This window comes from Dipodomys spectabilis, unplaced genomic scaffold (genome assembly GCF_019054845.1).
Source record: "Dipodomys spectabilis isolate Male_0828 unplaced genomic scaffold, ASM1905484v1 ptg000017l, whole genome shotgun sequence".
NCBI lineage: Eukaryota > Metazoa > Chordata > Mammalia > Rodentia > Heteromyidae > Dipodomys > Dipodomys spectabilis.
This window is the reverse complement of record NW_024870694.1, coordinates 9,674,572-9,692,784: the sequence shown is the minus strand read 5'-3', so window position 1 is coordinate 9,692,784 and position 18,213 is coordinate 9,674,572. Positions and strand designations below refer to the sequence as shown.

The 18,213-nt window shown below is 43.0% G+C and overlaps 1 protein-coding gene across 5 annotated transcripts in view; it reads right to left on the bottom strand.

The window, feature by feature from the left end:
• Positions 1 to 18,213, bottom strand: part of Rubcn (rubicon autophagy regulator) — a 67,848-nt gene that overhangs the window by 48,201 nt on the left and 1,434 nt on the right. For 4 of the 5 annotated variants that reach the window (XM_042670084.1, XM_042670101.1, XM_042670091.1 and 1 more), the window contains exon 1: positions 9,865 to 10,112. The exons of the other annotated variant lie outside the window; for it this stretch is intronic. In XM_042670084.1, the coding sequence (XP_042526018.1) occupies positions 9,865 to 9,929 (65 nt within the window). In that variant the 5' untranslated portion in view covers positions 9,930 to 10,112. Of the gene's footprint in view, positions 1 to 9,864; positions 10,113 to 18,213 lie in introns of those variants that run through there. 5 annotated transcript variants of the gene reach the window in all.

Below are 18,213 nucleotides of genomic sequence, written 5' to 3'. Positions count from 1 at the left end.
AGACTAGAAATACAAATTATTTTAAAGTAAAATTAAGACAAAAATGTTAAGTTTTGCATTGAATCACCTTGGGACATGCCTCCAATCCAGCCACATCCTAGCTCATTTTACTAAGTTATTTGGTGTACTTTAGAGTAAAAGTGTGACTATTGTTTACAATGTTCTTAAATTCTCAGCATTTTATTAACATAGCTTCTTATAAAAAAAACAAAAAAAAAAAACCTTAAATTGACTGTAATTGAATGAAAGTGCTGGATGTAGTGAATCAAAGCTGGTAAGGAAAACATGAGATAATGATGTGTCAAACTCTGTCTCTTAGCTGGGCACCCGGTGGCTCACCTCTGTAATCCTAGCTACTCAGGAGGCTGAGATTTGAGGTGGTTCAAAGCCAGCCTGGGAAGGAAAGTCCATGACACACTTTTTTTTTTTTTTTTTTAATCAGTCGTGGGCCCTGAACTCTGGGCCTGGGCACTGTCCTTCAGCTCTTCAGCTTAAGTCTAGAGCTCTTCCACTTGAGCCACAGTACCACTTCTGGCTTTTTTCTGCTTATGTGGTGCTGAGGAATCGAACCCAGGGCCTCATGCATGCGAGGCAAGCACTCTACCACTGAGGCAACTTCCCAGCCCCGTGGCACACTTTTATTTTTGTCAGTAATGCAGCTTGAACTCTGGGCCTGGGCGCTGTCCCTCAGCTTTTCTGCTCAAAGCCAGTGCTCTACCGCTTGAGCCACAGCGCCACTTCCGGTTTTCCAGTGGTTTTATTGGAGATAAGAGTCTCATGGACTTTAATGCCCAGGCTGGCTTTGACCGCGATTCTCAGATCTCAGCCTCCTGAGTAGCTAGGATTACAGGTGTGAACCACCAGCACCCAGCACTTTTTCTTCTTATTTGCAGTTCCAAGGTTTCACTTCAAGGCTCTTGTTTGCTAGGCAGGTGCTCTACCTCTTGAGCCACATCCCTAGTCCTCTTTATTAGAATATTACTCTTTCTTCTTTTCAAGGATAGTCATAGGAAGTAGCAACGATTTCTTCAGAGACTTTTTACCATAACTACTTTATCACATGTAAATATAAATACCTATGGATGTGGGAGGATCTTAAATTAGAATCCTTTCTATCAGTACCAAAACTAATCTCTTATATTTTCTAAACTATTTAGGAGAGTGAATGCTTTTTAAAGGTAGACAAAATCTACAAGCAAAATTCATGATGGATATGGTAAAGGACCATCATCTGAAAATGGGAGAACCAGGTGAGATCCTTCACTCATTCTGGTCTATTTGCTCTGGTCTTCTTGTCTTGTGAACGAGAATGTATTCAGAGACATCAAGTTTTCTGAATTTTATGCCATTAAACATTTGAAGCACCAGATTTTTCTTGTTCTGTAACCACAACAAGGTTCCTCTAGTTACAGAACAAGACAAATATCCAGAGATAACTAAAGTTATCTAAAGTGACTAGGTAGTCACTAAAAATGCTATTATTGTTACACTGTGAAAATTGCCACCCTAGAGGGCAAGTGAATACCAACTTTTGCTCAGTGACTGTATTCTCTATGCTTTCTCAGGGCTAACTTCCAGTCTCCTCTGACTGACATAATTTTCACATTCCACTAGGCTATAATCAAGTAATACAGGCCTGACAACAAGTCTGTCTCAACAGGTGACTACATATCTGTGTTCTGAGTCATTCTGTATTAATCTCACAACATTAACTGTCAAAGATGACAAATTGCAAAAGCAGACATTAAGCCCTATCATCATAAGTCTTTGCGTCTAAAATTATATAAGGAGCAGTGAAATCCTAGACACAGAGCATTTAAATATACTAATAATTTCCTCCAAACAAAGCTAAAGAACTTCCTTTCCCCACTATAAAGTATCACTGAGAAAGATGACAAAGCTACAAAAACATGTGGCTCTTATTCTATAGCCAATAGTCTGTATTTGGCATATGTACATCTCTGCCTGAATCCTTTTCATTAACTCACATGAAAGCCAATCCCAGAATAAAGTCCCTTCTATTTTCTTCTAGGGGCATTTTGACCATATTCCTCCTTTAAAGAAGAACAGAAACTGCTTACGTGACTCAAGGGTATGTGGGGGAAAGTGTTCCTAAATGCCAGGCCTGTCCTAAGCTTGCCAAATAGATAAGAAGTGACATTCAAAATGAAAACAAAGTTAAGTTACAAATGTCCTGATCAATTTAAAAGTACCCTTACAATTCCATTATAAAAATACTGTGAAGATATATTTACCTTGAGTAATATGAGGGGAATACAAGGAGAATATTGTTTACTCCTTCTCTGAGGCTAAAGAATCAGATCTGAACAAAGTTAGCAAATAAGAAACTAAAATGCACCATAAAGGATTTTTTTTTTTAATCCAAAAGACAATATGTGGGGCTGGGAAGGTGGCTCAGTGGTAGAGCACTTGCCTTGCATGCATGAGGCCCTGGGTTCGATTCCTCAGCACCACATAAGCAAAAACAAAAAAGCCGGAAGTAGCGCTGTGGCTCAAGTGGTAGAGTGCTAGCCTTGAGCTGAAGAGCTGAGGGACAGCACCCAGGCCCAGAGTTCAGGCCCATGACCGGACCCATAAATAAATAAATAAACAAAAGACAATATGTGATCAGGCAAGGCTCTGGGACTTTCAATGACAGAAGGGACTTCCTAGAAAGACTTCTCCCAGCTGGGTGCCAATGACTCACACCTAGATCTGAGGATCGTGGTTCAAAGCCAGCCCAGGCAGGAAAGTCCATGAGACTCTTATCTCCAATTAGCCACCAGAAAACCAGAAGTGACACTATGGCTCGAGTGGTAGAGCACTGGCCTTGAGCTGAAGAGCTGAGGGACAGTGCGTAGGCCCAGAGTTCAAGCCCCGACCACCACCACCAATAACAACAACAAAAAAAAGACTTCTCCCGCCTCAAAATAGAGAAAAACATAATTAAAAGTAATTATTGGTAATACTAAGGTAGCAAGAGACTCCTACACTTAATATATGTTTAATATTTCTCTCTGGTTATATATTTTTTGCTTTAATTATACAGTACTTAACTTTGGACTATGTAATTAAATATATATGCTACTTTTTAAATAAGTAATGTGCATATAGGAAAAAATACTTGACTCTGTTGTACAATATTTCAACTCTGAAGCACCCCAGGCCAGTCCATCCCTTTAATTTCTGAGAGCAGAATACCAGCAAGGAAATGAGCAATATTATAGACATACTTTGAAAAGTCATACCTAACTCAACAATTGCCTCACCAAATCATATTAAATTTGAATGACACTGCATTTATCAAATTTCAACATTTGAGTAGATTCAACAAAAGGCCAAAAATCTCTTATGCCAGAAACTCCATAGTATAGGGTTCAAATATTCCCATCATTTTGTCAATCTATACTCCACTACAAACACGTCACCCTCACTACTATGGCCATATTCCTGCAGGTCTTTCCACTTAGAATGTCTTCTACCGTGTCACCTCCTTCAGGAATTCAGGTCCTGCTCTAGTTCAACTTCCTCTCAGAGAAATGTAGCATATGTTGTCAACATACCATTTGTCCTGCTAAAACCACTGCATGTGATTAGCAGTAAATATGTTGGACAGAACAGGTTACAATCATCTAGACAAGGTGGTGAAACTTGTAAAGGAAAAGCTTTAAAGGAGAAAGAGAAAAGGAGAGAAAGAAGTCAAGGAGGAAGGGAAAGAGGGGAAATGAGAGGGAAAGGATGAGAAGGAGAAGAAAGAAAAAAAAGAAAAGTCCACTTAGTGGTAAAGTTGTAAGAAGCAGAAACAGCTGCGAGGAGAAAGACTACAAGAAAAGCTTAGGATTTGCTGCCGTCAGCTGATATGCCCTCTCACTCCTGGCTCCTGACTACAGCAGTTTTCCTAAATGCCTCAAAGGTCCATTTGTGCTTTCTGTATTAATATCTGAACTAGTAGCATGGACTGCCTAAATTGTGATCATCCAGCTTTGCTACCAGTTCTGTATTATCTTAGCATGACCAAGAGAAAAGGATGAGAGGGGCGAAGTGGGAAATGAAGATAAATGTAAAAAAATGAAAAGTGACTGGGGAAAGGAGAAGAGGCCCTTTTAATGGCAAGAGTACTACTGGCATCTGCCCAACTATGAGAGGCATGACCAAATTGTTAATGTTCCCTTGAGTAAATATTCATTGAACAACAGATGTGAAGAACTAAGTCAGGCAATGGGGCTATGGTGGTTAAAGAGGAGGAGCCCCATCTCTCAGAAAATTAAAAATGTAATAGGGGAAACTTGGAATGAGGAGTGCTAAAGTAGAAATGTGGAAAAGAATGCACCGGGAATGTCTTGAGGAGTGTCATTTAAACGATGACCACAGCGCTTTACTAGGCAACGCAGAGCATACAGACTCAAGAATGAGAATAATAGCCGGGCACCGGTGGCTCACGCCTGGAATCCTAGCTACTCAGGAGTCTGACATCTGAGGATCACAATTCAAAGCCAGCCCTGGCAGAAAGGGCCGAGAGACTCTTATCTCCAATAAACTACTCAGAAAACTGGAAGTGGTGCTGTGGCTCAAGCAGTAGAGTGCTCGCTTTGAGCTGAAGAGCTGAGAGACAGGACCTATGCCCAGAGTTCAAGCCCCATGACCAACAACAACAACAAAAAGAATGAAAATAATGAGAAAGATGTGACTGCTATGGTTACGTGACTGGCAGCTTCATAGGGACTAATGTACCGATAGAGTACCAGTCTAAAGGGGTTTTGACTATCTTGTCTTTTCAATGGGAAAACCACCAAACATCTTTGAGCAAAATACTACTGTAACTTGGTTTCTGAAATATTAAGTTTATAGCAGTAGAGGTTGTCTGGAATTAGAAGACTAAATCTAGATAGAAAGATTAATTAAATAATCCCCCTTGAGAGATAATGTTAGTCTGCAGTGAATACATGGTTTATGATCTTTTTTTTTTTTTTTTGGTCCGGTTGTGGGGCCTGAACTCTGGGCCTGGGCGCTGTCCCTCAGCTCTTCAGCACAAGGCTAGAGCTCTACCAATTGAGCCAAAGCGCCACTTCCAGCTTTTTTCTTTTTGCTTATGTGGTGCTGAGGAATGGAACCCAGGGCCTCATGCATGCAAGGCAAGCGCTCTACCACTGAGCCACCTTCCCAGCCCCATTGTTTATGATCTTTGACTTTGAGAACAGAACTCTGATTTTTTACTCTGGTCTAGGGGGTCCAAGGTCTTACCCTATCATAGGATGCAGTATTGTGTACATTAATTTAAGCCAACTAAGCAGCACATTGCATGCCCTGATCTCAAGAACAGAGCCATAAGTTAGTCAGTCCCAGAATTTTCACTTTTGCCACAGCTTTTGAGACTGTATTCTTTCTATTATTGTTATTGGGACTGCCAAATTTAGAGTTGCTAAGGATTTTGCTCTAGAAGAGTCTGCCTGAGAATGAAACCAACACATCTGTAAAACAGAGCTTAGAGACAGACACAAATAACACCTAGATTTGGCCAAGCCTGAAAACCATACCATGTCCTAGCTTTTTTTTGAAATATAAACCATTATATTTGGAAATGAAGAAAAAAGAAGGCTCAAAATTCATAAACAGAATTCAAAGAGCTTGCTTGAATATGGAAGTGGAGAAGGAAGGTATCAAATTTAACTCCCAAGGTCTGGCTTGACTGATTTAGTGGAAAATGCTATTAACTGAGATACAAAACAGTAGAAGGGATTTGTGTTAATTGTATATTAGTTCAGAAACACTAAAAAGTAACTCACTACTTAAGTTCTGACTCTGGATTACTGTACCAGAAAAACTGAGTAGTGTATGCAGCGGAATTCCAATCTCACAAGATGGCATGGCCCAAGAAAGAGTGACAGAGTGAAGCTAGAACCATTCTTTCAACTGTTCAAACAAGGAAACCCTAGGGAAAGTTATACCACCTCTAAGTACTAATGAATTTTGCTACAGGACAGCTAGCTCAATGAAAAGCCATGTAACTAACTCCTAAGGTGAAGTTAAAAACTAAGGCAGTAGCCTGGTCCCCGCAGTGCTCAAGTCTATTAGAAGAAAGAGGAAGAACAAGCTCTGCCATTGCATATAGTAACCTGTGTATCATATACCCACCATGTTTCAAGAACACTGGAGAGAGGGTAGAAATAGACAATCCCTTGCCCTTTAGTACATACCAGGAAGACTCACGTCTCACTCAAGTAGGTTTAACAACTTGATCAAGCTAAGCAGATAATTCAATTGTACCTTTGTATATAGGAAATAGAGATGGAAGTATCTAATTTCACTCAGAGATTCTGGCTTGGTTGACTTGAGTGGAAAAATACTATCAACTAAGAGAAGAAAGGTGGAGAAAGGAGGGGAGTTTGGGTCTTGTTTTTTTGTTTTGTTTTGTTTTTTTATATATTTTTTGTCGATCATGGGGCTTTGAACTCAGGGCCTGGGAGCTGTCCCTAAGCTTTTTTGCTCAAGGTTAGCGCCCTATCCCTTTGCACCACAGCTCCACTTCCTTTCTGGGAGGTTAATTAGAGATAACAGTCTCACCAACTTTCCTGCTTGGGCTGCAAAACCATGAACCTCAGCTCTCAGCCTTCTAAGTAGCTAGGATTACAGGTGTGAACCACCAGTGCCTGGTTTTAAAGCTCATGCAAATTTCTCTCTATCAACCACTTTCAGGAAATACAATGAAAAGTTTGTATTCTTCACATTCAAAAATGATGTCATCTCATCAGTAAGAGATTTCTAGCTGGACACAGGTGATCCTACCTATTTAGGAGATACAGAGAATTGCAATTCAAAATCACCACGGTAGAAAAATCCTCCAGACTCCAACTCCAAAATAACCAACAAAAAGCAAGGCTGGAGACATGGTTCAAATGGCAGAGTACCAGCTGAGCAGGCAAGCACAGCACGTGTTCAAGTCCCAGTACCATACCTCATACAGAAAAAATTTTTAAAAGGCTATTTCTGAGTGGCCATAGAAAATTTATATTTGCAGAATTATTGACCCAGCCACAATGCCCCTCAATTTTCAGGCACAAATCATGTATTTACCAGTTATCTTTTTAAGCCAATGAAACCATCAGTACTATGAATCCTCATAAACAACATATTTAGTTAACCAGCCACCAGTAGAGAATAAACTTGTAACAAATATTTGAGAGACTTTATATGGGAAAACCCCACTGCTAAAATTTATTTAACTAAAGTTCTTTGGTTAAGAAGCAAGCATAGAAAGAGTAAAAGATAGGAAAAGATACCTGCAAAGAAGTTGTCCTACTGTCATTTATACTACCTTGTACATATGTCATTATTAGTATATTGAAAGGCAGCATAGTTAATATAGTGCAGATGTTAAAAAGTGCAGACTAGGGCTGGGAAGGTGGCTCAGTGGTAGAGTGCTTGCCTTGCATGCCTGAGGCCCTGGGTTCGATTCCTCAGCACCACATAAGCAAAAAGAAAAAGCTGGAAGTGGCTCAAGTGGTAGAGCGCTAGCCTTGAGCTGAAGAGCTGAGGGACAGTGCCCAGGCCCAGAGTTCAGGCCCCACGACCGGCCCCCCCTCCCCCAAAAAAAGTGCAGACTAAGTTGCTAAATTTGAACCCACAGCCAAGTATTCACTATATGGACTTATCATGTCTCAGCTTCCTTGTCTATGAAATGCAAATTATAGTACCCAACACATACCACTGATAAGGCTGTTTTTTGGTTTATTTTTGTCAGTCATGGGGCTTGAACTCTGGGCTTGAACCCAGTTCAAGGCAAGTGCTCTGCCAGTTGAGTCACAGCACCATTTCTGGCTTTTTCTGCTTATGTGTTGCTGAGGAATACAAACCCAGGGCCTCATTCAGCACTCTGCCACTGAACCACTTTCCCAGCCCCTGTTAAGGCTATTTAATAAGCAAACATTTGTAAGGCTCTTAAAACAGTGCCTGGAATAGGATAAGCAAGTGTCAAATAAATAAGTAACAAATGCAACTCCAGCTAAATAGGGAAGGAAATTGACCCAGCCTGCCCACAGGAGATAGTTAAAGGAAAATCACAATAATCTTGTTTAGAATTTACATGGCACCTTTTACATGAAACACTTCAAAGACATCTGGAGGAAGAATTAATAGACAAAAATATATAAGCAGAAACTGAAGCATAAAAAAGGGAAGATGTTCAGTTTCACTTGGTATACATCATTCTAGAACTCAGGCAAGAACCCCAAAGCCTGTTAGTTCAGGCTTTCTTCAACAGGTTTTGTGCATATAAAAGTGGAGTTTCCATTAAACACTGTAGCATCTCTATCTGAACACAACATCTTAATTCTCCCCTGGGGATATTTCCACAAAGATAAACATTTTGCCTATAATCTTTGGACCTCAGCGGCTCCTGAGACCATAATTATATATGAAACTATTTCTAAATGTCCAGTGAAGCCTACCTTATACCACATTACTGCTGCAACCTCTGAGGTCAGAGCAGTTAGGAGCATGATGGTGGTGGCAGTGGTTGGGGAGGGAGAGGGAGGATCCAGAGGCTCCTGCCATACTAGGTAAGTACTCTACTATGGAGCCACACCCCTCCCAAGCCCTCAGATCAGTTATTAATGAAGCAAACACTAATATCAGGAACACTTCCACAAAGTCCAATTGATCATTGAGATAATGTAGTTTGTAAATCTTTTTTTTTTTTTTTGTCAGTCATGGGACTTGAACTCTGGGCTTGGGCACTGTTCCTTAGCTCTTCAGCTCAAGGCGAGCACCCTAACCACTTGAGTCACAGCGCCACTTCCGGCTTTCTGGAGATGAGAGTCTCACAGACTTTCCTGCCCTGGCTGGCTTTGAACCATGATCCTCAGATCTTAGCCTCCTGAGTAGCTAGGATTACAGGCATGAGCCACCAACGCCCAGCTATAAATCTTAAATCTTCTAATTTCTCAGGCTGGGAAGGTGGCTCAATAGTAGAGTGCTTGCCTTGCATGCATGAGGCCCTGGGTTCGATTCTTCAGTACCATATAAGCAGAAAAAGCCAGAAGTGGTGCTGTGGCTCAAGTGGTAGAGCACTGAAGAGCTGAGGGACAGCACCCAGGGCCAGAGTTCAGGCCCCATGACAAAAAAAAAAAATCATAATTTCTTGAAGATATGGGCTGACATCACTTGTACATAAGTGCAAACTTGCTTAGTTTGCAACATGGGGAAGAAGTGAAAGGCTTGAAGGTGAAAAAGGAAACGTCAAAGAGGTCCTGCCACTCTCTTGGCTGGGACCCAGCACTGACAAGAGCACGTTCAGCATTTCTATCTCATCAGCAAGCCCCCACCTCCACCAACTGTCATTGCAATGACTTGCTTTCTACCCACAGACCCTCCTCGCCTTCCTCCCCACACGCATCCCTGTGTAACATTCCTAGGCCAGTCACAACTCAAAAATCTTTGCTCCCAGAAATTCGTATATCACCTCTGGATACTGGCCTGGCTTGCTGCAGCCACAAGTTTCAACCAAGGCACCAACCTTGGGATCTATAGACTCTGGCCTGTTAAGTTCTCACTATATCTAGCAGCCCAGACCTTTTCTCCCAGGCTCTTCCAGCCATCTCCAGTCCTGGCTTTGGGTTTCACTTCCCCTGTTCCCCTACTGGCAACGAATCCTACCCACTCTCCCGCCCCATTACTAAACCCGATCCCTCTTCCTACCAACGCCCAGCCAGTCCCTCCTCTATGAAATTCTTCCCAAACAAGTCCCGGGCCGGCCGCCCCAGTAGCCTTCAGGCCAGCACCTCCAGGTATCCTCCCGAGCCATGTCAAGCCTCGCGGAGCTACAGCGCCTCCGGGAGCCCCCCGACTCTCCACCCTTCCCCAGCCCACCTGCTGTCCTTAGGCAGGTGCTCCTCGCAGCCGCCAAAATCCATTCCCGCGCCCTCCTGCCGCATCCGGGACTGCGAGGCCGCCTCCCTGCTAGAGAGAGGCGTCCCGGTACTTCGTCCCTCAGGGCACCCAGATCGTCTCCTGGTCTACCCACAGCTGGTGGGGTCGGAGGCATGCACTACACCCAGGCGCCGTCAACGTCAATGACTGGCTGCCTCAGCTGTGGTTTCTACCCCCGCCACCCTCACTTCCGGCTCCAAGAACTACAACTCCCAGCAAGCTCTGCGAAGGTCCGGTCACTCCCGACATGCATTATTCTACCCAATCTGAGGCTGCGTGAGGGCCGAGCATGCAGACCTCGGTGTCGTGTGTGGCCGGCTTTGCGCGCGGCCGAGATTCCGAGATCTGACCGGCGGTTAGCCGGTGTTTTCTTCTCAGGAATTGGTGCGGGTGAGGAACCGTGCACCACCTGCTATTCTGCATCTTGAGAATGTGACTTAGAGGTGAAGACTAGGACCGTTTAAATGATCGTAAGGCCACTTCGGTCCCCGGGACCTCGCACCTGTTGGTGGTGTTCCGCGACCGCAAACATTTAAATACAGAGCCACAGACTCCGAAGGACACGGGTTGCTTTGGGGTCGCAAAAGAAGAGCAGAAGGAAGGTTTCCGGGAAGACTCACGTCAGAGAAGAGTGTTTGGTGGCTCGAAAGGGAGTTTCTCTAAAGAGAGTATATAACCCCTGCTAGCTTCGAACTCGCGATCTTCCTGCCTTGGCCTGCTGAGTGCTGGGATTACAGCAGCAGTGTACAACCACGCCTGGAGTGCTTTTTTTTCTCTTTGGTCGGTCTTAGGGCTTGAACTCTGGGCCTGGACGCTGTCCCTGCGCTACCACTGGAGCCACACTGCCACTTCCAGTATTGGAGATAAGAGTCTCACGGAGTTTCCTGCCCAAGCTGGCTTTAAACCAGGATCCTCAGATCTCAGCCTCCTGAGTAGCTAGAATTACAGGCGTGAGCCACCAGCGCCCAGCCAGAATACTTTTTTTAAAAAGGACTAGTGAAACAGAGAAAAGGGGAAGAGAAGATGGAGAAAACAGTACAGACAGACACAAAGAAATATGCGGTTGGCTTCAAATTGTAATCAAAGCAGGGAGACAGGAAACAATGGTGTGGGCACTTGGGTGTGGGTGCAGGCAGTCCAGGTCAGGAAGTGCTATGGTGAGGAGTTTGTATTTTATTCTAGTTTATCAGGGATATGCAGATGAAGTAATTTGAGCAAACAGGCCTGGGGGAAGTGGCAGGGTGGCTTAAGTGGTAGAATGTCAGCCTTGAGCAGAAAAGCCAAGCAAGAGCACAAGGCCTTGAGTTCAGGCCTCAGTACCTGCGCGTGGGCACGCACACACACACACAGGAAGCTAATTTTGGGAGAAGTGGTATGAATAGATTAATGATAAGAAAGTATAGACTGCAGAGGGATCCCTTAGGGGCATATGGGTAATACCAGTGAGTGAACTACGCCATTTATAAGAAACGAGAGACTGCAGAAAATCTGACAGGAAAGCTTAAACCTGATTGAAGAGGTGAAGGCTCCTTACCTCAGTTGTAACTAAATATTGTGAAATGCACATAGTAGCCTTTCAGATATTCTGATTTTTCAAAAGCTAGAATCTACACTTTTAAAATACAATTTTAAAAAATCTTAAATGTTGGCAATGAATTTTTTTGGTCTGAGATTGTGACTCAAACTTGGTACCGATGCTTTTGCTCATTGACTGGTACTCCACCATGTGAACCACACCTCCAGCCCCAACAATTTTTGGGGGGGTCCAGTCGTGGGGCCTGAACTCTGGGCCTGGGCGCTGTCCCTCAGCTCTTCAGCTCAAGGCTAGCGCTCTACCACTTGAGCCACAGTGCCACTTCCAGCTTTTTTCTTTTTGCTTATGTGGTGCTGAGGAATTGAACCCAGGGCCTCAGGCATGCAAGGCAAGTGCTCTACCACTGAGCCACTTTCCCAGCCCCAACCCCCAACAATTTTTAAAAATTTTAACATTTCAGTCTTCCCTGCCTCCCCCCCCCCCAAAAAAAAAAATTCCTGTCTGTAGACTGGATGTGGTACATAGGTCTGCAAGCCGAGGTCTAAACTAGAGCAGAGGCTGAGAGGAGATTCTGATTGTAACAGTATTAATACAATCAATAACACTAATTTTGAAGAACTGCATATTGCCATGGCAAGGGACAGATCAAGGATATCTCCATGAAAAATTCATGACTAAACTAGAGCAGTGGCTGAGAGGAGATTCTGATTGTAACAGTATTAATACAATCAGTATTAATACAATCAACACTAATTTTGAAGAACTGAATATTGCCATGGCAAGGGAGATATCAAGGATACCTCCATGAAAAATTTACGACTACTAAAAACAGTATGGCTTTTAAGAATTTTCAAACTTGAATTAAAACAAATGATATTGCAAGTTACTTCATTTATCCATGTATTTTCTTCAAAGAAACTAGTAACTATGATCAATCAGCCAATTATCCCATCCCATTCTCCTGCTGTCCCTCATCCCAGATTGTGGCTTGACCCTAAATCCCATGTGTATAAATCCATTGCTTCCCTTGTTACATAGCTTCTTTGCATCTATATTCCTAGCAAGTATAAAATATTGGTGCCTTAATTTTATTAAGCTGTGTGTATTCTTTGGGGAACTTGCTGTTTGCTTATAAGATTCTATCCTGTTCTTTGTCACTATGATTCATCTATTTTGATTGCTGTACATTAGTCCAGTGTATGAAAGCACCACATTGTATTCATGCCCTCTCACATTAATAGGCATTCGTTTCCCAATTTTGATATAACTACTTCTGTCAACAGACTTATTCATATTTCCTTTTTTATTTATTAAACAAGACTTACCCTGTAGTACCTGTAAAAAGTGGAATTGCTGAGCCATAGGACTATTGTCTGTTCTGGCTTTTGCTTGAGTGATGGGTCTTTAAAATAACTACTTATAGCTAGACAGCAGTGGCTTGCACTTGAAATCCTAGTTACTCAGAAGACTGAGATCTAGAGGACCCAGATTTGGAGGTAGCCCAAGCAGAAAAGCCCATGAGACTCTTATCTGCAAATAACTACCAAAAGAAAGATGGAAGTGGATCGATGGTTCAAATAGTAGAGTGCTAGCCTTGAGCACAAAAGCTCAGGGGCAGTGCCCAGGCAGGCCCTGAGTTCAAGTCCCAGGACTGGCGTGCACGCGTGCGCGCGCACGCGCGCACATACACACACACACACTCCTAGCTACTCAGGAAGCAGGGTTCAATGCCAGCCTGGGCAGAAAAGTCCCTGTTGAGACTCTTAGCTCCAATCAACCACTCAAAACCCCCATGTGGAGCTGTGGCTCAAAGTGGTGGAGTGCTAGCTTTGAACAAAAAGTACTTAGGGGACAGCACCAAGGACCTGTGTTCAAGCCCTACAACAATAACAAAAAGCTGAGCTTAAGGTATGGTAGAGCACCAACAGAGCAAGCATAGGCCCTGAGTTCAAACAAACTCTGGTACTGGCAAAAACAGCATTAAAAACTTATTAAAATAGGTGTTCAAGGCATGGCTCAGGTGGTAGAGTGCCAGCCAATGAGCAAAAAGCTTTAGTTACCAATTCAAGTCCCAGTCTCAGACAAAAACAAAACAAAACTATATGAAAATGGACTCTTGGGGCTGGGAAGGTGGCTCAGAGGTAGAGCACTTGCCTTGCATGCATGAGGCCCTGTGTTCGATTCCCCAGCACCACATAAGCAAAAAGAAAAAAAGCCGGAAGTGGCACTGTGGCTCAAAGTGGTAGAGCGCTAGCCTTGAGCTGAAGAGCTGAAGGACAGTGCCCAGGCCCAGAGTTCAGGCCCCACGACCGGACCCCCCCCAAAAAAAATGGACTCTATTGAAACTCATGAGTATACATGAACCAGGATGTTGATTTATTTTTTTTATCTGAGCTCCAAATGCAAATATTGCCAAGTATGGATTGGAAATGTGGCTTAGTAGAGTGCTTGCCTAATATGCATGAAGCCCTGGGTTCAATTCCTCAGCACCACATAAACAGAAAAAGCCAGAAGTGGCACTGTGGCTCAAGTGGTAGAATGCTAGCCTTGAGCAAAAAAGCTCAGGGACAGTGTCCAGGCCTTGAGTTCAAGCCCCAGGACTGGCAAAAAGTATGTAAAGTATGTAGTATGTATTTCAAGTATGTAAAATATGTAGCATCAAGGGTACAAGCAATATTATAGGAATGCAAGAGCCATCCATAGCAACTGCTTATTGAATTCTCATTTTCAGTGCTAGAGACTGAACGCAGTGTCTCACACATGTTCTATCACTGAGCTAGCTACACATATTTTCTATTTTTAATATTTAATTTTTACTTTTTAGGCAGTACTTTAGTTAATTCAGGGCCTCATGCGAGGCAGACACTGTACCACCTGAGTCATGCAAAGCTCTTTTGTGCTTTATTTTTCAGATTGGCTCTGTGTTTTTTGCCCAGGACTGGCCTTTGATCTGTAGTCCTTCTATCTATGGCCTCTTACATAGCTGGGATTACAAATGTGACCCATCATACATATCCAGCTGGAATGGCCTTGACCACCGCCCCCCCCCCCCTCCATTTTCCCTATCCCCATCTTCTGAGTAGCTATTATAAGCAAGGCTACCATGCCTGGAATATTATTTATTTACTTATTTTGAAGTACTGGGGTTTGAAGTCAGAGTCTCATGAATTAGGTAGATGTTCTCCTATTTGAGTCATACCTCTTTTTTTTTTTAAGCAAAATGGAGTGAGGAAGAAATCATACAAAAATGTTTTAAAAGAAGGAAGTCATATATTAGTGTTACTCAAAAAAAGACAAAATCCATGCTGGGAAGGTGGCTCAGTGGTAGAGCGCTTGCCTTGTATGCATGAAGCCCTGGGTTCTATTCCTCAGCACCACATAAGCAAAAAGAAAAAAAGCCGGAAGTGGCGCTGTGGCTCGAGTGGTAGAGCGCTAGCCTGGAGCTGAAGAGCTGAGGGACAATGCCTAGGCCCAGAGTTCAGGCCCCACGACAGGACCCCCCAAAAAAAGACAAAATCCTTGACAAAAAATCAGCTAATCCCAACATTATATGAAAAGGATGATATACCACATCCAAATAGATCTCAGAAAATAAGCATTTGTAATCAGTATAATTCAGCATATTAGTACATTTTAAAAAATTGAAGTCCGGGAGCTGTGAAGGTGGCTCAGTTGGTAGAGCGCTTGCCTTGCATGCATGAGGCCCTGGGTTCGAGTCCACAGAACCACATAAGCAAAAAGAAAAAAAGCCGGAAGTGGCGCTGTGGCTCAAGTGGTAGAGCGCTAGCCTTGAACTAAAGAGCTGAGGGACAGTGCCCAGGCCCAGAGTTCAGGCCCCACAACGGGACCCTCCCCCCCCCCAAAAAAAATTGAAGTCGGGTGCTGGTGGCTCACTCCTGTAATCCTAGCTAGTCAGGAGGCTGAGATCCACAGATTGAGGTTTGAAGCCAGTCCAGGCAGGAAAATCTACGAGACTCCTATCTACAATTAATCACAGGAAAAGCTGGAAGTGGCACCGTGGCTTAACTGGTAGATTGCTAACCTTTAGCAAAAAGGAACTAGGGACAGAAGACAGGCCCAGAGTTCAAGTCACAGAACTGGCACAAAAAAAAAAGATCATCTTAATAGATGTAGCAAAGCATTAGAGTTAAGCATTTGTTTATAATTCAAACTCTCAGCAAAATAGGGGCAGAACGAAACTTCATATAAACAAAATCTGTCATAATGTCATACTTAGATGAAGGGCTAAATGCTTTCCTTTTGGAGTTGGGAACAGACAAAGATAATAATTTCATTATAATAAAAAATATTACTAGAGGGGCTGGGAAGATGGCTCTGTGGTAGAGCGCTTGCCTTGCATGCCAGAGGTCCTGGGTTCGATTCCTCAGCACCACATAAGCATTAAGAAAAAAGCCAGAAGTGGCGCTGTGGCTCAAGTGGTAGAACGCTAGCCTTGAGCTGAAGAGCTGAGGGACAGCGCCCAGGCCCAGAGTTCAGGCCCCACAACCGGACCCCCAAAAAAAAAAAATATTACTAGAGACCCCAGTCAGTGCAATAAGGTAAGAAAAACAAAAGAAATACAAATGAGAATTATGCTAAGTGAAACAATTCAGTTTCAAAGAATATACAGTATTATTCCATTGATAACAAAATTCTAGGTAGTGCAAATGATTCTACAGTGACAGGAATCAGATCAGCGGTTACATAGGCAATGAGGGGAAAGATTATAAAGAAGCACATAAAATCCTTTAAGAATGATAGATACATTTATTGTTCTGACTGTGGTTATATTCTCATAGGCATATTCATGTATACCGACATATCTATCTCATCTGTACTCTTTAAAAATGTTTATTGCTAGGCACTGGTGGCTCACACCTCTAATCCTAGCTACTCAAGAGGATGAGATCTGAGGATCAGAGTTCAAAGACAGCTAGTCCTGGAAAGTTCCTGAGACTATTATATTCAATTAACCCCCCAAAAAGCCAGAAGTGGAGTTGTGACTCAAGTGGTAGAGTGCTAGCCTTGATAGGATAAAGCTCAGTAACAGTGCCCAGGCCCTGAGTTCAAGCCCAGGACCAGAACAAAAAATATTTATTATCTCAATGATGTTTCATAGAACAGAGAAAAGAGAAACTTAAAAGACACTTTAAAAATTTTTAAAGGAGTGAAATGTATATATGGAAGTTGTGCTTGCTTTCGATGAAAATGCAGCATTCTAAGCAGATTGTGGAGAGTACAAAAGTGTTAATAGGAAAGTATGCTGTTAAGATTGCCAGATTTAGATCAACTGGAATTTCAGATAATGAAATAACTGGTTAGTATAAACATACCTTAAATTACTAGATGAAATACACCATAGTAAAAGAAATTGCTGTTTTTCTGAGATATACATCAAATTCATTGTTCATTGTTTACCTGAAATCTGAATTTTTCTCTGCCATCTTAGATATCTTATCTACACAGTAAGAAATCCAACTTCTAAAAAAAAGTCAGATGCTTGAATTCTGTTTATTTCACCTTAGATAAAGCTGAACTCCAGGAGCTGGGACGGTGGCTTAATGGTAGAGTGCTTGCCTCGTATGCATGAGGCCCTGAGTTCAATTCCTCAGCACCAAATAAGTAGAAAAAGCTGGAAATGGAGCTGTGGCTCAAGTAGTCGAGTGTTGGCCTTAGCTAAAGAGCTCAGGGACAGCGCCCAGGTCCCAGAGTTCAGGCCCCACAACCAACAACAACAACAAGCTGAATTCCAGCAATAGATGCCCATTGTCCAGCCTTATTCATATAGCTGCTCAGAAAATATTTTGCTTGTCAAGCTGTATGAAAATAGGAACTACATCCATTTGTGCTTAGTGTTGTGTGTCCCGTCCCCCCCCCCCCCGCCCCCCCCCAGGCCTAAATTATAAAACCCAGTGATCAATGAATATATGATTAAATAAACTATTATGGCCTAGAAATTTTCAAGGTTACCTTTCTGACTCCAGCCTATGCAGCTGGTGAACCAACTTACTGGTCAGGTTCTGCTTCTGATTTCTTAATTTGTCTTTTTTTTTTTTTGGGGGGGGGGGGGTGGTCCGGTCGTGGGGCCTGAACTCTGGACCTGGGCACTGTCCCTCAGCTCTTCAACTCAAGGCTAGTGCTCTACCTCTTGAGGCACAGCACCACTTCTGGCTTTTTTCTTTTTGCTTATGTGGTGCTGAAGAATCGAACCCAGGGCCTCATGCATGCAAGGCAAGCGCTCTACCACTGAGCCACCTTCCCAGCTCATTGTCTTCATTTTTGCTGTATTTCTCTGGTCCCTATTTTGTTTTGTTTTGTTGTGTGTGTGATCCATAATGCCTTTCTCTAGTAATCTTGCTTTTCTCTTAGTAATCTGAGTGACTGTTCTGAGACTCTGAGACCCTTAATCCTTGGGGGCACTTGAAACAGCTAATTACAATATCAAGAGTTACTGGGGCTGGGAAGATGGCTCAGTGGTACAGTGCTTGCCTTGCATGCATGAAGCCCTGGGTTCAATTCCTCAGCACCACATAAGCAGAAAAAGCCGGAAGTGGCGCTGTGGCTCAAGTGGTAGGTAGAGTGCTAGCCTTGAGCTGAAGAGGTGAGGGACAGTGCCCAGGCTCAGAGCTCAGGCCCCACTACTAACCCACACCCCAAAAAAAGAGTTACTATATAAATATTAAGGCATGTCCTTTAGAACTAAGGAGATTTGAGACAGGACTTCAGTTTTGAGGGAAAAAAAAACAGGTTATAGG